Below are 18,352 nucleotides of genomic sequence, written 5' to 3' on the forward strand. Positions count from 1 at the left end.
AGAGGCAGAGGGTGGCGGCCGAGCTCAGGAGTCCGCGAGTCGGACAAGTGTGCCGCGGGGCGCGCTGGGCGGGCGGCGAGCGGAGCCGGCCGGAGCGCGCCGGGCAGCGGCCGCCGCCGTCCCGAGAGGGGCGCGGGCGGCAGGATGGAGCTCAACTCCCTGCTGCTGCTGCTGGAGGCGGCCGAGTACCTGGAGCGCAGGGACCGAGGTAGCCCGCGCCCCTTTGTGCGCCGGGTGGGCGGGCGGCGGGCTGGGCGGGGGACCGCTGACCGCGCCGTCTGTCCGCAGAGGCCGAGCACGGCTACGCCTCGGTGCTGCCCTTCGACGGCGACTTCGCAAGGAAGAAAACAAAGGCGGCCGGCCTGGTGCGCAAGGCCCCGAACAACAGGTACCGCCCCCGCGCGCCTCCCCGGCCGGCCCCGCCCGGTGTCCCCCGGCCGCCTCGCGTCCGCCGCGCGACTCCCCGCGCCCCGGCGGCCGGCCTGGAGGAGGCGCGTCGGCCCCGCCCGCCCCGCCTGCGCGTCGCCATCTTCCCGCGGCCGCGCCTCCCGTCGCGCGTAAACAGTGCCACGCGTACACGCCTGCCGCCCGCCCCGCGCCCGCCCCAGGCTCTCTGGACTTTTCCTGGCTGGAGAGAAGTTGTCAACGGGCTCCCACCGGTGCCTCTGGGGCCCGGGACACTGAGGCTCAGCGGCTGGGCCCTGCGTTCTGCGCGCGGAGGGACCGCCTCCTTATCCCATCTCAGAGCTGGGCCCTACTTCTTGGCTCAATACCCTATCCCCAGGAGCCTGGACAAAGGCCCCTCCCAGGTGTCCACCAGTCCTACCCAGTCTCCTGACACTGAAACTCTAGACACAAGTTCAGGGATCCCCTTCTTTGGGACAGGAGGCCTTTGGGAGAGGTAGGAGGAGGGAGCAGGCTCCTTAGGATCAGTTACTTCCTCCAGCCCTTGGCCTTGTACTCAGACTGCAGAAACCCTGAAATTGGAGTGCATGCATATGGGGAGCCGATACCCTGGGCTAGGGCACCCCAGGGTACCGGCACCTAGCTACTGTGGGGGGCCTGGCACACCTGGCAGTGTCCAGGGATCTACCTTGGCCTACCTACTCCTGTGTCACTAGGCCAGGAACTGCACTGGCCGGGGGCTTCTGGGCCTCTTGGCAGAGAGTGCAGCTCATTCCTGTGGCCTGCCTGTTCTTAGGAAACAGGCTGGCATGCAGGCCCATCTCTGTGGTGTCCTGGGCCTGGCAAGGAATTGGTTTGAGTCTCAGCTGCCTGAGACTCAGCATCTAGTCCCCTGCTGAAGACAGTTTGCAGAAGGACTTGAATGTGTTAGGGGCACCACTGCCTCTGACCTGGACAGTAAGCTAGTCAGGCTTCTGCTTCTGGCTGTCCAGACTCTGGGAAGAGACCTCCAGCTCCCACAGTGTGGAATGCCCAAAGCTGACCCCCAGAATCCTAGCTGAGGCTCACTGAATGCTTCCTCCACACACAGCCTCATGAAGGCAATGTTATTTTTATCTCCATTTTACAGCTGAGGAAACTGGTGCATAGAACCATTTGGTTACTTGTCTGGGGCCCCTTTACCCACCTTTGTGACTCCTGTTCCTGGGTGGGGTCCACTTTCTGCTGGGATGAGGACCCAGGCAAGGGATTGAGAGGGTCTCCCTGGCCTGGGTGCACCTCTTCTGCAACCCCTTTGAGCAGAGCCCAACTCCCCCAGGGCCAGAGGCAGCCAGGGGTGACAGACATGGCCCCTTTAGAGGTCACCATTCTTGAGGGTGTTCTTAGCCACACTAGATGAGAAGCTGGGGTCTGATGTAAGGCTTTATGTCTGCCAAGGTGAGGGACAGGAACAAGACACAACAGACCTGAGTGAGAAACGGGTGTCACGGCTGTAGGCTCAGGCAGTGGCTCACCGGGAAGACACTGGAGCCAGCTTGTCAGGTTGGGCTCTGTGAGGTGAGCAGAAGAATGCATGCCTCACAAGGTGCGGGTGGTGCCAGGAAAGCACTTGGCACAACTCTAGCCAGGGTTAGTGCCACCTCTCCCCAGGGAAGGTGCTGCTAAGACCTGTGTGACAGGCCTCCTCTGCAAGGGTCTCTGGACACAGGAGGGCCTCAGCCCTTTTCTACCCCCAGGCTACTGAGAAGTGCCCCTCTGCCTCCAGGGTGGGGTCATCCTTTAATTGAGCAGGTGGGTGGTGGGCCTCGCTACACTGAAGGACACCTTCTGACCTCAGCCTCCCTCATGAGCCAGCATACCTACAAACCACATGGCCAGGCTGAGGTTTGGGCTGAGGGACAGCCCCTGGTAGGCCAGTGAAGGGGTTAGTGATACCCCCTCTGGCTTCAGCTAGCCCTCGCAGAGGGTTCTCACCCAGCCCATGTGAGTAGCAGGTTCTTGAGGACCCTGGAAGTTGAACAGTGAGGCCCAGGAGCTGGCAAGCACCATGAGAAGAGGGCAGGCCTAGTGCCCAGGTGGCTGCAGCAGGTGGTGGAGGAAGGCAGGGTGGACAGGCACTGTAGCCTAAGGGGTAAGGATGGGAGATGCCAGATCCATGTTCCTGGAGCAGGGGAGTGGAAATAGGCAGGCAGTGTCCAAAGAAGCCCCCAGGTGTGTCAAGGCTTAGTCTAGGTATACACCTGCATGGCCTGAGCGCTCTGTTCACATGTGCAGCTGCGTGGGAAGCCTGGGAGCCCTGGCTGGCCTGTGGGTCCCTCCTGGACTGGGAGGGTGACTGAAAGTTGATGGGTAAATTTCCTGAGTGGCACCTGTGATGCTCAGGACTCTGCACCATCTGAGTGGGCAGGATAGGTGAGGCTCAAGCAGCTGTCAGGGCTGCTGTTCCCAGGGAGGCTAAGCTTGGGCCCAGAGAAGCTAGTTCTGCCAGAACATGGCCTGTGAAGGAAGTGGGAGATACACCAGCCTTGGTGTTCCCTGCATGCAGTGACCCAGGAAGCATCAAAGCCTCAGACACCCCCTCCGTGGCCTGACCTGGCTAGGACTACTTGTCTTGGGTATTCTCATCTGTGTGGTGGTATGTGTGAGCCTGACATGGTAGCCATGGTACATGGCCACCTCATCTCCTGAGGACCTGACTTCTGTGCTCCATGCTCAGCATATTAGCCCTCTTTGTGGTCCTTGTTGGTTGCAAAGACACACCTGGTCTTGGGGTACGGGGAACAGAAAAAGGCAGATGGTTAAGTACAGTAGCTGTGCTGCCTGGGCCTCTACACATCTGGAAGAGGTTCTGCATCCTTCTGCCAACCACGATCCCACCAAGCCTCATAGGTGAGCCTGGTGGCTCTGGGTCCCCCCAATCTGTGCACACCTCTTTGCTTCCTTTGTGTGCCCCCACCCCCATGCCCTCACCCCATCCTTGCAGCTCAGTGTGAGGTTTCCTTAGCACTTGGATGGCAGCTGTTGCATTTACCCCAGCCCTTACCATCTGTGGGCCTCCTGGGGCCCAGATCTGCCCTGTTACTCTCTGTGGGCTCAAGCCCCTCCCCCAGAAGCGCCATTGTTGTTTTGCTCTGGTGGTCAGGCCTCAGAGTGAGCCCTGTCTTTCTGTTTCTCTAAACAGGTCTTCACACAACGAACTAGAAAAGCACAGGTAAGTGACACTTGCCCTCACCAGTTTCTATTCAAGCCTCCTGATAGGCCTGTCCCTTCTGCTGAGGCGATGCTGCAGCTGACCTCACAGTCCTGGGAGGGCTGCCAGTGCTGCCAGGCTGTGCCCTCAGTATAGAAAGGGTCAGTCTTGAAGGAGGGGGCCAAGGTTTGTTCTCAGGCACTCTCAGGCTGGCAGGCAGGGGTGGGGGCCCAGCTTTGGAGTGTTCAGCCTGGGTCCAGGGCCAGGTGGGGACCAGGGACTTGGAAAAGGCCCTGTGCTGGTGTCAATCAGGGATGGCTCCCTGGAGGAGGCAAATGGGTATGCTTCTGAGCCCCTCTGGGAACAACACTTCAGCCTTGGTGTCATGACCTCAATAGTGGGTCCCACCACCATGATCTGACCCCTTATCCCCCAGTTCCATGCCTTTTGCCTCAGTGCCTTCTTGGGCCTGTGCTGGAGTCTTGTCGTAGGGGCAGCACAAGTGCAGCTGGCCTGGGCCACCTCCCTGCACTCTAGCCCCAGTTAGGGCCCTAGCACAGGTATCCCACCTGAAGCAGCTCTAGCTGCAGACGCCCCTCTGTTAGTTGGGGCAGGTGTGAGCCAGGGGCCTTTTCAGCTGCTGAGGGAACTCTGGGTGAGTGCAGAGGCATGTTGGGCCAGGAAGTCTCAAAGACAGAAGCCCCCATGCCACCATGGGGGAGAGCCCCTGAGAGACACTGGGGGATACCTCTCTCATTATCTTTGCTCTCATCTGTGAAATGGGTCTATTCTTTGTTCCCTTCCTGGTAAGTGGGTGGGTCTGCATCCGAATTGAGCCCTCCTGGATGTACTGGGAAGGTCTGAAGTTCAGCCAGGTCCCCGCCTCTCCCTCCCCCATGTCTGCGCCCTCAGCACCGCCAACTTCCGCTGCCCTGGGAGTTAGGCCTCTGGCTGGGGCGGGCTGCTGGGCAGGGGCAGAACACCCTGTTCCCTGAGGAGATGTACTTCCTGCACTGGTCATCTCTGTTTGGGGGGTTCCGTGGGGGGTGCTGATGTGGAGCCAGCCTAGGGCTGCTTCCAGGCCCTAGGAGACCCAACCAGGCTTGACCCGGACCCACAATCTGGGATGGGGTAGGCCACAGTGGGGATACTCTGGGAAGAGCTTCCTGGAGGTGGCATTTGGAAGAGCAGCTTTCAGGAGGTACCATTGAAGGAGGGCAGGTGGCAAGGCAGGGAAGCCTGTGGTGGAGAGCAAGCAATGCCTCAGAGCCCTGCAGCTGCCTCTTGGTCTCTGCCAGCTCCTCCTAGAGCTCATGCTTAATGGAGCTCAAGGAACCTTTTGAGATAGAGGGGTAGGTGGGCAGCCTAGGAATCTCTCTATGCTCCCACAACCCAGTGAGGGGTTTCTGTTTCTGGCTGGCCAAGGCACAGGTGTGGACATCCTGAACAGCCTACAAGCTGGAGCTGGGAGCCCTGAAGAAACTTTGGCCTTGGCTGTGCCCATGGCTAGCCTTGTGCTGGTGCTGGATGCTCAGTGCTCCTGGCTGTTGGCTGAAGGAAAGGCTGTGTGCTCTCCAGAGGAAGGAAGGAAGCAAGCAAGCAAGCAAGCAAGCAAGCATCAGGCTCCTCTGCTTGGCTGGCTTCAGGGACGGAGGCCCTGGACACTCTTTCTTGGAGGTGTCCCTCTTGGGGGTCTGGGTTAGGCCTGTGGGGCTTCCCCCTCGTGGTGCTTGAGCTGAGCCCAGTCAACCCTAGGCCTGCCCTAAGCACCCTTGTATGTAAGCAGTTCTGGAAGGTCTGCCAAGGCTAACTGACCCCAGGGGTCTGGTAATCCTCACGGGCCTAGCTCCAGCCTTTGGCCTTAGTGGGTATATGGGAGGAAGCCCTGGCTGACTTTCCTTATCCTTAGTACCCCCTGGAGTGGCAGTGCACACCCTAAAGGCCAGACCTCACTGCTCATTTGGCCCCTGCTCCACTTCAAGCGTAGAGATGGTTGTCCAGGCTAGACTTTCCCTGGCAGGGCCTGCCCTGGAGCCCATGGCCTGCCCTGTGGGCTGCCCCCATGCTCCTGATGCAGCTTTGTGGAACCACATGGGGAGTGTGTTTGTTAGAATAGCTAGAAGATGCAGGTAAACAGGAGGAGGGAGGGTGATGGTTCCCCGTGTCCCTGTCCTCCTGTCTCTTGGACTTCCTGGCTGCCTCCTCTCCAGCAGCCTGTCCCTGCCTGGTTCAGAGTGTGACTCTGTCAGCTAGCCAGCACTCTCTTCTCAGGTCTGGGGGACCCTGGCCTGAAGCCAAACCCTCCAAGAGCTCTGAGGAGTAGGGATTTTCAGTGAGAGGCTGGGCGGGACCATGTGGTGGGCTACACTGTGGTGGAGGTGGGGATGCTATTGATGTCAGAGCAGGAGTCCCACGGGCAGGCTACCTCCTAGATCTATGCTGGGCTCCTTTAGAAGTGCTAGGTCTTAAAAGCTGCTTGGAATGCTTGGTGACAGCTGCTGGCAGAAGGCCTGGGGTACTGCAGTGACTTCAGGGAGGAGAGTTTGGTAAGAACCTAGTGTAGCCCCAGCTGTGGGGCCAGGGGCTCAGAAGGGTAGGGACCTTTCCAGCACCCCACCACTGGCCATTGGCAGAGCTAATTCCAGATCCTGGCCCCAGGCAGCCCATCGCAGTCACTGTCCAGGGCAGGGAGCCAGGGCAACCCTGGCTGTGTGCTTCCTGGGTTTGGGTGGACATGCTGCAGTTTTAAACACTGCACATGTGTGGTCAGGTGGCCTTGCTTTGTTTCTCGAGTCTCTTCATATACTCCTGTACCCTACCCCCAGAGATGGCATCCCAGGCACTTGGAGGCCCTGGGATGAGAAGCGGACCTTGCTGTCCACTATTCCGGTTGGATTTCTCACCTAATACCACATAAGTGCTTCCTACGTGTGTCCATGCACCCTCCCTGTCCTGAAGCCTTTGCAGGACCTGCAGCCAAGCTTCCAGGGTTCTCAGCTTCCAGGGTTTTCTACACAAAGCCGAGGCTGAGTGTGGCCCTTTTGGGGGGAAGGTTTTGTAGGACAGAAATCCTAGGAACAGAAACATGGATCAGTAGTGACTTTGATAATTATGCTATGGCCCTTCTCCCACAGCAAACTGACAGGTCCCCACGGCTGGTCAGGCAAGTGCCAGCCACCCTTTGCACATCAGCTATTGTAAAGGGGACGTGAATGTCTGCTCATCTGAGTTTTCCTTAATCACTGTGAGATAAAACCAGTTTTTATGTCAGATTTTCCCTTCATACTCTGCAAATTGCCTGTTTGTGTCCTTTGCCTGTTGTCACATTGAAGTGTTCCTCCTTATTTTTGATGTGTATGAGCTCGGAATACCACGAATACTGACCGTTTGTCTTTATATGTATTGCAAACATTTTTCTACTGTTATTTGTCTTTTAGCTGTGTTTTTTCTTTCTTGTACAAATGTGTCTTTCTCTGATTGTAATAGTGATACGTGGGATTTTTTTAGCATAGAAAACCTGGAAAATATAGAAAAGCACAAAGCTAAAGAAATAAACATTGCCAGCCGCATCCCTGGAGACGCTCGCTTCCTGTGCTTCATTGTGTTTGGTTGAGTCTCTTGTGTGCGTTTTCTGTTTTATTTTTTAAACAAAATTGGGTCACTTGTCACATATGTGGTTCTGTACCCTAATGTTTTTTACTGAACATTCATGATATGAAAGTGTAGCTACACTAGAATCACAATGTGATTGTCTCTGGGTGGTGGAATTGGGGGATACTTTTTTTTTTTGGTAATTTTCTAATTTTTCCATAAAGGTGACATACTGCTAATATAGTTAAGTGGTGGCATATGACAGATAGATTGGGAAGAGGATCCCTGGCAGTGTCCCCACTTGTGAACAGTCCCATTGGTGGCTGCAGGACAGTGGGAACCTGCCTTGGGAGGAGACCCATCCCCCGAGCAGAGGCTCTGCTCATCATCCAGCTCCAGGCCTCCTTCCCCTTCAGTTTTTGGAGAGGGGCACTTGCCCCAGGACAGGTGGGGAGGCTGAGGTTCTGGGCACTCCAGGCCCAGTGCAGCAGAAGTCTGGATCCCGAAGCCCACCTGTGTGCCCTCTTCCCTGTGCTGTGGCTAGAGGAATCTCCAGCCTTGAGGCAGTCTAGGGCCTGCTCGCCCTGTTCACCCTTCCACCTCCTCACCACGTGCAGTCACAGACCTGTATCCTGGAAGTTATTCCTGGAGGTTCTTCACCCAGAATAACCTCTAGGCCCCGGAGGATGGCTGGGGCATCAGGTGACATCATTTGTCAATGCAGAGTGCTATATGGGTGACAGGCTTAGTGGCCTCAGACAGCAACCCATCTCCTGCAGCATAGGGAGATGTTGTCTCTTCTCTGTAGCCTTTCCCTATACCTGGCAGCCCCTCCTCCTCTGGGCCTTGGGTTCCTCCTCTGTCCAAGGAGATCCGCTGTCCTCCAGGGTCTCTCTAGGACTGAAGGAGAATGCATTTGTTAGGGCTCTGCTACTAGGGAGCAGACATGAGACAATGGGGACCACTGGCATAGTTCAGAGAGGAGAGGGTGTTGGCCGCCACAGGTGGGCTTCAGGTTGTCTACACCTTGACCTGGCAGCTCCACTCCTGAGAATGATCCTAAGCAAAGCATACTGGATTTGGAAGCAGCCTCAACCACAGCAAGGGCAAAGCAGATCTGTTACTGAGCATCTCTCAGCTAAAACCACCAGTTCCACTTGGGTGGTTGCATGCAGACGTCACTGAGGTCCTGGGCCATCATGGTGGTGTCAGAGAGAAGGCCCCTCCCAGACCAGCAGGCTCCTGACCAGCCAGGAAAGGCAGCGATTCTGCAGGGAATTGGTGCATATGAACATAAGAACCAGTGCCTGAGAATGGTCCACTCGTGTGAGTGTGGGGACAGACTGGAATAAGGAGGGGTCCAAAGGGAATACAAATCTGGGCAGGGGGCTCCTCCTCGGCCCTCCCTTGACGTGGCTCATGTTCCTGTGAGGACAGAATGATCGGAGAGCATATTGTGCTGCTGAGGTGGGGATGTGAATGTTGTCTGAGTCCCCTGGATCTCTGAGTGCAGAATAGGGCTCTTAGCCACGTGCAGGGCCATGTGAACATCCATGTGCAGATGGCCCCATGTGCCTGGCTGCTTCTGGGGGGAGATGGCAGCCAGATCTGCAGCAGGGTGGGGTACTGTGCAGGGACCCAGCTGGTCACCACCCACCCTCACCCGGATCTCTCCTACCTGCTGTCCCTTCACAGGGGTCCCAGGGAGCCCAGCTGTACCCCCACATTCCCTCCCCCATTCCCTCTGCCCCCTGGGCTTTGCCACCTGGCCTGATGGTTCTGTCTCTGGCTCTTTCAGACGAGCTAAGCTCAGGCTCTACTTGGAGCAGCTCAAGCAGCTGGTGCCCCTGGGCCCTGACAGCACGCGTCACACCACGCTGAGCCTCTTGAAGCGTGCCAAGATGCACATCAAGGTGAGCAGCCCATGCCCTCCACCCTCTCTGGCTGCCTGGCTACCCCTGCTACCCCTAGCCCATCCCTGTGTGTCCTGGGCAGCCCTTTGACCAGAGGTCCTGGAGGTGGGGGGGCACTGTCCAGCAGGTACACATCAGCGGCTTGGGTTTTTGTTTGTTTGAGGGAAGACAGACAGAAGCTTCTGGGGTAGAGGAAGTCACATGGCTTCTGTTGGGTTTTGTTGTTGGTGATTGGGAGGGAGACAGTGTAGTGGCTGGCTGGGGTAGAGTTGGGCTCGGAGGCCTCTGTGAAGGGGCAGCACCTGGAAGGAGATGTGGGGCCAGGAGGGGCAGGGATTCTTTCATGTCTTCCTAGAGAGGGCTACTTCTAAACCCCTTGGGTGTCAGGAGAAGGTGGGATTTGCTCTCAGGAGACATTACTTGGAGTAGCCCAACAAGGCTTTTAGATTGAGACCTGCTGCTTTGGGGATCTTAGAACGCCTGGGCCAACCATAGCTTATTTCTGTCCCTTTGAAGGGCTTCTGCTTCACAGGCATAGGTACCCCAGGTAGGGCTGGCAGGAGCTTTGAGGGGGCGCAGCAGGGATTTGGCGGGGGGGGGGCCCTCAGAGCAGGCAGTGTCTAGGTCCAAGGAAGGTTGAGAGGTTGGGCACTGATGCTATGGGTGCAGGTGTGGTCTGTGCCAAAGCCTAGGGGCGGGCGGGGCTGTCCTCCAGGAGGAGGCTGGGTGGTGCTGTCACAGCTGGCTGGTGGCTGTTGGCATTCTGGAGTTGGACTGCAGGTGGAGAGCCCAGAGCCAGGCTGGCGTGTGCGTGGCCACCTGGCTGAGGTGAGAAGGGGTGCATCAGGCCATGGGGGCCAGTGGGCTGGGCACCTTGTAGCCCCAGCCTGGTTGGGCCCTGTTGGGGTGAGAATCTGACCTATCCAGACCTCTGTGCCTCTGCACCCACGAGGGGATGCCCCCTCCTGGCCACAGGCTCACAGTGCCCCACCCCTCAGAAACTGGAGGAGCAGGACCGCAGGGCGCTGAGCATCAAGGAGCAGCTGCAGCGGGAGCACCGCTTCCTGAAGCGGCGCCTGGAGCAGCTGTCTGTGCAGAGCATGGAGCGTGTGCGCACGGACAGCACTGGCTCCGCCGTCTCCACAGACGACTCAGAGCAAGGTGGGCCCGGGACAGCCTGACCCAGGCCTCTGGGCACAGGCGTTCTTCAGCTTCTGGTGAAAAGGAGCCTGGGGCGGGGGTGGAGTGGGGTGATGCCCAGTAAGGACAAGGCCCCACACCATCTGCACCCGCTTTTACAGCAGTATTTTCCTGCCTCACCTTGGTGTGCAGGAGGCACAGGAGGAGAGGGTGAAGCCAGAGGCCAGTGCCCTGGCCATTTAAGGGCCAGAGCCTGGCTGGGTTCTTAACAGGAGCTGCAGCCTGGAGTCATCCCTCAGGGCCCAGACAGATCCCCCTCCGCTCCTTCCTCTGCACCCACCCCCAGAGCCTCCCCTTCTGTACAGGGAGAGATGGGCCCTTACTTGGTTCCTCATGCTAGTCTTCTTGGAGTGCCTGACCCAGCCCTCTCTGTTCTCCCCAGAGGTGGACATAGAGGGCATGGAGTTTGGCCCTGGTGAGCTGGACAGTGTTGGCAGCAGCAGTGACGCCGATGACCACTACAGCCTGCAGAGCGGTGGCTGCAGTGACGGTGGCTATGGGCGCCCCTGCCGACGGCCTGGCCGCCCCAGCCTCTCATAGGCCCCGCACACTCTGCTGCTTGGCCCCTGCCGCCCGCCTGCCTGGTCAGCGTGTCAGCCTCAGTTCTCCCTTGACCGATGCAGCCTCTCCCTGGGCCACTGCTGTGCCATTCTGGAAGCTCCAGCTGCTGCCTGGGCTGCCCGCCTCTGCCTGCTGCCTGCTGGTCAGGGCCTGAGCCGCCCGCCCACCCTCCCTTCCCCACTGGTCAGGGCCCCTTGCAGGGAGGCAGGGCCCGGCTCCCATGACCTGGAGCCCAGTGTTGCCACCCACGGTCTGCTCTCAGATTCCTAATCATTCCAGAAGTATTAAATGTCATTGCTGCAAACCTCGGCGGGCACCGTGTAAGGGGCTTAATGACCACTTCAGGGAGCTCAGACCCCAGCACCGGACCCCAGGAGAGAGGAGTGGACTGAGGAAGGAAGGAAGGTGCAACTGTCTGTCTGTCCACTTGTCTGTTGGTCCATACAGGCTCCTGAGGCTTGGACAGAGAAAGCGTGAAGGGCGGGACTGGGTGAGCACCCTGGGTAGGTAGGCGGAGAGGGGCCTTCCCATCCATGGGCGTCAGGAGCCAGGGATGGACTTGTGGTGGCAGGCTGAGCCAGTCCACATCAAGCTGGGCAGTGTCTGCTCTGTCGAGACCTTCCAATGCACACATACACTAGCCCACACGCACACATGCGTGCACTGGAGGAAGGCTGGCCTTTGGGGGCCACCTAGGCAAATGCTGGTCCCTGGCCTGTGCCTGACTTTGTCTCTGTGTGGCCACCGCCAGCTCACCTGTATCAGCCCACCTGTGCCAGCCCAGGTGGCTCTGCCTGCTCTGCATGGGAAGCAGAGCTTCTCCTTGTGCAGGGCTGGGATGAGCTGTGGCGGCAAGCTGAACCAAGTCCTCTGGGCTTTCTCATCTTCCTTTCTTATGAAAAGTCAAACAAAACAAAAACAGCAAGGCCACGGCGTGACAGGAGCTCCCTTCAAGGGGAGCTTAGAAGTTCTGCCCATCGCAGCCTCAGCTGGCAGAGGCTTTCCCCAAAGGCAAAGCAGAGAAACATTTTTAAAAAGAGAAAAAAAGAAGCTCTGAAAACCCTCACCAAGGGACGTGTGTGCCGCCTCTATTTCCTGTACAAGATTTTTGTATTCTATTTTCCTAGCCATTGTTGCGTCCTTGTATGCTGAGGGGTGGGAGTGACCCGTGTCTCAGGGACCCATCCTCTGTCACGTTGTCATTGTGTGCCTTGTGTCCCATCTTGACTTGCCCACCACCAGCAGCATGTTCCCTGTGACTCAAAGGATGCCTCAAGTCTGCCAAGCAGGTGCCTCCTTGCCCCCTCCCCATGGACAGCTCCTCCCAGAGGCCAAGGTTTCCTTGGAGTGAGGTGCCTGTGCTGTGTAGGCAGCATGGCCACTTTTCCTCCCCTGCAAGAGGGCTGTGACCAGGCTCCCAGCGTTACCTTCCTGGTTGGCTGGGGCCCACTATGTTATGAATCTGCAACCTGCCTCAACCTGCCTGCTTCTGGGCCTGGGGTGAGGGCTCCAGGTGCCAGGTTGGCAGCTGATGAAGTGTTTGCTCTGGAGGTGGGGGCCTGGCTAGGGGGCTTCTGCTGGCTTTCGGTCCTGAAGTCCTTGTCCCCCAGGGGATCACACAGCAATACTTGGGTGGTGGCTGTGGGGCTGGCCTATAGCAGCACCTGCCACCACCTCTGGTGCATTTATAACCAGTTTCCAAATCATGAGAGGAAATTCGATTTCTCTTCTATCGTGTCAGTGAACACCCTCAGAGTCCAGGGAAATACCTGTGGCACGGAACCTCCCCTACAGGGGCTCAGGATGGCGCCAGAGAACAGGCCTGTGGGTGGGGATCCTGGGGAGCAGGGATGGGGGCTGTCCAGATGTCTTCCTGGGTGTTCTGACTGTGTCTTCAGCCCACTGGGGCTTCTCCTGTCTGTCAGGCGTATCCACTGAGCTTTCTAGCTCCTCTACCCTCAGAGCAGAGCAGGAATCCATGTTTCAGGGCCTGGTTCGGGATCCAGAACTCCAAAGTCTCCTGATGTTCCCTGAATTCTTAAACTATCAACTCTGCTCCATCTCCAACACCTGGGGTTCTGCTCCCCCCCTCTGCCTAGCAGAATCCAGCTCAGGTGACCAGAGTGGCCCCTTGGCTGGCCTTCTTGGCAGCTCAGCCTGTGCCCAGTCCCATGTGGACTTGGAAGTTGGGCTCATCAGCCACCTAGGGGTGCTCTCCATCTGCTCCTCCCTGCCACCAGCAGGGTGTGAGGGGTGGTCCACAGGGGTGGGGGCTGGTGCTAAGAGTTCCATATCCATTCCTCCCTTCCCTGCTCCCTGCCATTTGCCCAGACTGGATGTTACTGGTGGCCACATGGACCATCAGGACCACTGTAGTGTCTGCAGAAGGAAATTGGGACAACAGCCACAGTCCACATCCTCCATCCTCCATCTTTGCCCACCTACACCCACATCCATGTGGGCCTCATGCTCCGTGGCTGAGAGTCTAGAACCTTTGGCTCAGGCTTGGGTCCCCATCTCCCTAGGAGGCATCCCACTCATACCATGCCCTTCCGTCCTGCTTCAGGCCTAGCTGGCCTGGGAGGAGAGGCTGTTTCTTCAACTCATCCTGGTGGTGATGGCAAGGTCTTTGAGCTTGTGTTCCTGGGTGATGGACCATGCACCAAGCTATGACCTGAGGGCTCCACCCTTTGCTCTCCTGTCTGCCCCACCATCCAGTCTCTCTCTGGGTCAGAGAGACCCTGGGACCTACCCACCCCATACTGCCTGCAAAGAGGGTCAGTAGCCTTGGCCCCATCCAGGGCACTAGGGCAGGTTCCGTGCCAGAGTCTGGGGCCATTTAGGGGGCCTGGTGCTGGTTCAGCTGGAGAGTGAAAGGGGCCCCACCCACCTGTCCTCCAGGTGGGGCTGTGCTGTGTCATTCTGTCATTGTAATATAAATACAGATTTTTATACCTCACCCTCTGGCTTCCAGTTCTTTCCATTGCCCTGTTTTGCTCTCTTCCCCTCAGCCTTCAACTAGGAGGCCTGAGCTTGAGGGCACCTTCGTCATCCAGGCCCTTGGGGATCAGCCCTTGCTGTCCTGTCCTTAGCCTCTGCTGTCTGGGAAGCCTGACGGACCCCACTGTTAGACCTGGAGTTGAATGAAAGGTGGGGTTGACCCCCACCAGCATGTGCTCACCTGTAGGCCAACAGGTGCTTGTGTTGACTTTCAGGCTTTGCCCTAGCCCTGGGACTGGGGCACTGCCAGGAGCCAGGACAGCTCACCCCTTAGGGGTCTCTGTGCCTGCCAGTTGTCTTCTTTGCACAAAAGCTGTGCAGGACTGTGCCTGAGAACCCTACCCTTGTCCTGCCCCCAGTGTCCCCAGAATGACCTAGGCATGTCCTCTGCTGCCTGCTCTCAGGACCTACCATTTGGAGGTGGGGTGTAGACAGCTGTCCTCTGGTGCTGGTGGTAAGCATGGGGAGCCAGGCTCCTGCTGTGCCTTCGAGGGAGCACCTGTAAGGCTGTGAAACCCTGTGCAGTGGGGAGGACCGGCCACAGTGACCCTGACTGCTTACTGCCCTACCGGGAGCCTCTCACCTGTTGGAGGGAGCCCCCCAGGAGACGAGATCCCTGATCCTCTGAAAGCCCAGCTACCCTGAGAGAAGAGTGCACCTGCTCTCCTGCCTTGCAAGGACAGTGGGGGAAAGATGTGCAGCCAGGAGGCCAGACAGGGACCTCCTGAAAGCTTGGGGTCAACACTGGATCTATGGCAGGGCCCACTGGAGATGGGCTAATGAGACCTACTGGCGGATTTTGGGGTGGCCCTGTGAGAGAAGCTGAGGGGTCCTCTGGTGAGTCTGAGTCCTGGCCCCTTCCCCAGCAGGTAGCAGTGAACTCTGGATTCTTGAGTCCTCTTGAGCCTCCCTCCAGGGGGCCCCAGAGGCAGTTAGTGAGGGCACTCCTAGAAAAGAAGGGAATTCCTGCTGGGAACGCAACTGGGGCCTCAAGAACTGGAGGGGTTTGGGTGTTGATGTAAATGTAGACATTTGAATTCCAAATATTATTATGTATTAGAATCTTCACTACCAGTTCCTGCTGGGGGTAAAGAGTGCCAGGACTGTGCGAAGCACTCTATATAATAGCACCTGGTGTCATGCTGAGTATAAGTCACAGGTGGGAAGCAGAGGCTCAGGGAAAGCACCCCTTCTGCAGTTCAACCAGCCAGAGCTTCGCGGCCTGCCCTGCCGCTCCCAGCCCTCCAGATCCCTCCACCACATACATTCGTCTCTATATACCTCCTTCATATCGCTTGGATTATACCAGCACCTGTGAGACACCTGCTTGCATCCCCACCCTCTCCTCTTCTCTTCTTGGCTGTCAGAGTGACCCCAAGCTGGCCCTGCAGCTCACCTTCCTACAGTCCTCCTCTGGGATTCCTCCCCTGGGATTGAACCCACACACCTGCTCTGTCCTGTCTTTCACCTCGACCCAGCCCCTTGTCCTGCCCCTTGCCCTCTCTGTCTCCATGACAGCTCGGGCCAGGTCTGCTCTGTGGAGTGGCCCCTGAGCCCTCTGTGTCTCTTCCCAACACATTTTTTCTGGGACTGTGGTATATAAATTAGGTGTTGGTCTGATCTGGGCTAATTGCTCCTTCCCCCTTTGCCAGTCCCTTTGGCCAGGCAGCACAGGACACACTGGCCTCACAGGGATCTCTCCAGCATGGAAATGGGTTATGTGGCTCACCTGGGGAGCTGCAGTGGCTCTCAGCTCCTTTCCTCGCTGCCTTCAGCCCCCTTAGCCTGCCCCAGTCTCCTCTGATACACCAGCCCTCTTGGCCCCACTCCTGGCTCCAAGGCCCCTCCACCAGCCACTGTGGTGGCCTCCTTCCTGGTGGTGCTGACCAGAACGCAGTCCTGAGTTTTCACCTTCATCACATGAATGCCAACATGATGAAAAACAAACTCATTCTTCCTTCACCCTCCTCCAACCCCCATGGTCTAAACAAGGTCTTTCGCTTTCTTCTTAATAGGAAGAATAAGAAGAAATGTCATATTATGGCAATCTTCCAGACTAAGCTTTATAGGCCTCCAGGGGTCTGCCAGCTCCCTCTGCTCTTCTACAATCCCCTGTTGCCTTGTGCCAGTTCGCCCCTCCATCTTTTGCCACTTCTGTTACTGCAGAATAAAGCTTTTAACGTATGTCTGAGAATGTCACTCCCCAGCTTAAAAAATGCTCCTTCCCCATTGCTTGGAGAACAGAGTCACACCACCTCCACTGAAAACTATAGCTGAAAACAATGGTGAACACGGCATTATTACTTGCAAAGTTTAAAACAATCAAAAAAAAAAAAAAAAACATTGCCCCAAACCTTAGATGGTTTTTAATATTGACAGGAAAAAAGAATAAGTTTCCACTAGGAAAGAGAAAAGGCAAATAAACAAAAACACTAGTCCTCACAGCCCTGCATTTAGGTCTGGTTAGTCCATTATATTCTCCTGGGCTTACTCAGGGAGAATTAATTCCTGGGTCCCCTCTACTTTTGGCACCATTCAAATCCCAACTGATTTTGATTGGAAGAAAGAGAGCTTGCCTTGGAAATATTTGCTTTCTTAAATTTCAAATACAACCCTAGGAAACCTTTCCAGGTCTGTATAGTTAACCCTCTTGTATTTGTTTTTTGTACTCTGAGGGCTGATGCTGTTATAATTTTTACAGTCCCACAAACACCCTTCAAACAAATAACTGTGTCCAGCAACTCAAAATCAGGTGGAGAGTTTTTGGATCCAGGAAATCCCCCAGGAGTCACTCAGGGTTTAGGATTGCATCCCCTTGCTCCTGGCGATCAGTAAGCAGCCCCTGTCTTTCTGCATCTTTAGTCTCTTCTGCATTCCTCTTCACATGCTATAAATATCCCCCAAGTCCCTCCCATTTTAAAACAAAACAAAACCAAAACTCCTCCCCTCACCCTTCTTCCCACCCCCTCATCTTTGTCATTTGCCTGTCCCTCCCTCTCCCTCAGTCTTTGCCTCCTCAGCAAAATTTCTTGTCAGTACCGCCTGCATTTCCTCTGGCCAAACCCACTCAACCAGTTCTCTGCTGCACCCACCTCCAGACAGGCGGCAGGGGTCCTTCTGGAACAGCCCCCTGGTTTCCCTGTTCACAGACTGGGCAGCATTCCATGAATTTACCCCCTGTAATGTATGTTTGTTTTAGATCATTTTAGGCTTTATTAACTTTTAAAAGAGGATTAAAAAGTAAAACAAGTTAAGAATTAACAGCAGGTATCTTGACTCGAGTTGGATTCATCTGTCCAGGAACATATATATATTTTAACTCCTTAAAAACATTAAGAAAAATGATCCAGAATGACTTCTACCTAGACACATTGGACTAGACTATTGTTTAAGAAGCCACCTTAGAATCGTTTGTCGCTGCAATAGTACCGACTATTTTCTAACAACCAAAGCCTACACCTTGCAAATGCAGAAGTTAACTTAGGGAAGAGTTTTGCAAAGTTAACTTTGCAAATGAGTTTCGGTAAAGATGCACACAAATTCTGCCCCATACAAATACATTCTGGCCAATACGAATGATAACCCTGGAAGGTCCCGTGTCACTGTAGGGCATCCACCAGATTTACATCAAATTTAGCAAGCAGTTTATTTCAGCATTCTTTCTTTGACCGCCTGTGTAGTTTCTGGCATCCGCTTCGGAAAGAGCGTTCTGTCCTCGTTGAGCTCCGTGCATCCTTGACACCCAACTCCGTGCTTATGTGGGTTATATTTTGGATGTTCTGATATGGGATTGTGGGGGAAGTCAGCTTTTGATTAGATGTTAGGTGAGGGCTTGGGAGTTTAGTGTTTTTCAAAATTACGTCATCGTAAAGGAGTCTTCAGACAATACTCGCTGGCCCTTCAAACGTGCCAGGCGCGGTTCGGGCTGGACCGGGGCCTGGGTCCTCTGGCGAGCCTCATTTCTGGCGTCCTGCCGGATTACGCCGCAGGGGAGCCACAAGCTGAGTCGGCGGGCCCGTCGGGCCCAGTCTTTCTGTTCCCTAGAAGTGACGTGACAGGGTCGGCATTCGGGGTATGCAGCGTAGAACCGGTAAAATGGACCTGAGGACGGTTCGCCAGGGGGCGCCGCGGGCGGAGGCTAAGGAGTTAAGGGCCCAGCGAGCCTCCCAACGCGGCCCTGGGGCGGAACGGGTGGGGGCGGGCCTTCTGCAGCATAGCCAATCATCTTGCCTTACAGGGGCCGCCGGGTCCGGGGCGAGGCCCTCTCGGCTCCGCCCCAAGCCTCGCTGGCTCCGCCCACTATGGCACCACATCTGCGCAGACTGCTCCGCGCCCTCTTCCCGGCTTCCTCCTCCCGGCGCTCCCGTGAGGCATCGCGAGGCGCGCAGGCCATAGCCTAGTGGGCGCCGGCGGCCGCTGAGGTAAGGCGGGCTCGAGGCTTTGGGGCAGTCGCGACCCCGAGACGCGCCTGCGCCCCCCTGACCCTTGGTTC

The 18,352-nt window shown here is 56.6% G+C and overlaps 2 protein-coding genes across 3 annotated transcripts in view; both read left to right on the plus strand.

The window, feature by feature from the left end:
* The first annotated feature begins 49 nt into the window (after positions 1–49).
* Mxd4 (MAX dimerization protein 4) lies at positions 50–13,819 on the plus strand. 2 transcript variants are annotated; one of them, XM_046423880.2, is made up of 6 exons: positions 50–208; positions 289–388; positions 3,587–3,616; positions 8,985–9,099; positions 10,052–10,260; positions 10,682–13,819. In XM_046423880.2, the coding sequence occupies exons 1-6, from the start codon at positions 145–147 to the stop codon at positions 10,716–10,718; spliced, it is 555 nt and encodes a 184-aa protein (XP_046279836.1). In that variant the 5' UTR covers positions 50–144; the 3' UTR covers positions 10,719–13,819. The 2 variants fall into 2 exon arrangements, with proteins under 2 accessions (XP_046279836.1, XP_046279835.1); XM_046423879.2 differs by having other exon boundaries at positions 58–208; positions 10,098–10,260.
* Positions 13,820–13,963: 144 nt separating this feature from the next.
* The window catches only part of Poln (DNA polymerase nu), a 202,889-nt gene continuing 198,500 nt past the window's right edge, over positions 13,964–18,352 (plus strand). Inside the window, exon 1 of the mRNA XM_046423887.2 lies at positions 13,964–18,281. The gene's annotated coding sequence lies outside the window, so the exon portion shown is untranslated. The remainder of the gene's footprint in view (positions 18,282–18,352) is intronic.

The sequence above is a fragment of the Marmota monax genome, unplaced genomic scaffold, assembly GCF_021218885.2.
Source record: "Marmota monax isolate L192 unplaced genomic scaffold, Marmota_monax_Labrador192_F-V1.1 WCK01_AAM20220418_F8-fsc00009, whole genome shotgun sequence".
In the NCBI taxonomy this organism is placed as follows: domain Eukaryota; kingdom Metazoa; phylum Chordata; class Mammalia; order Rodentia; family Sciuridae; genus Marmota; species Marmota monax.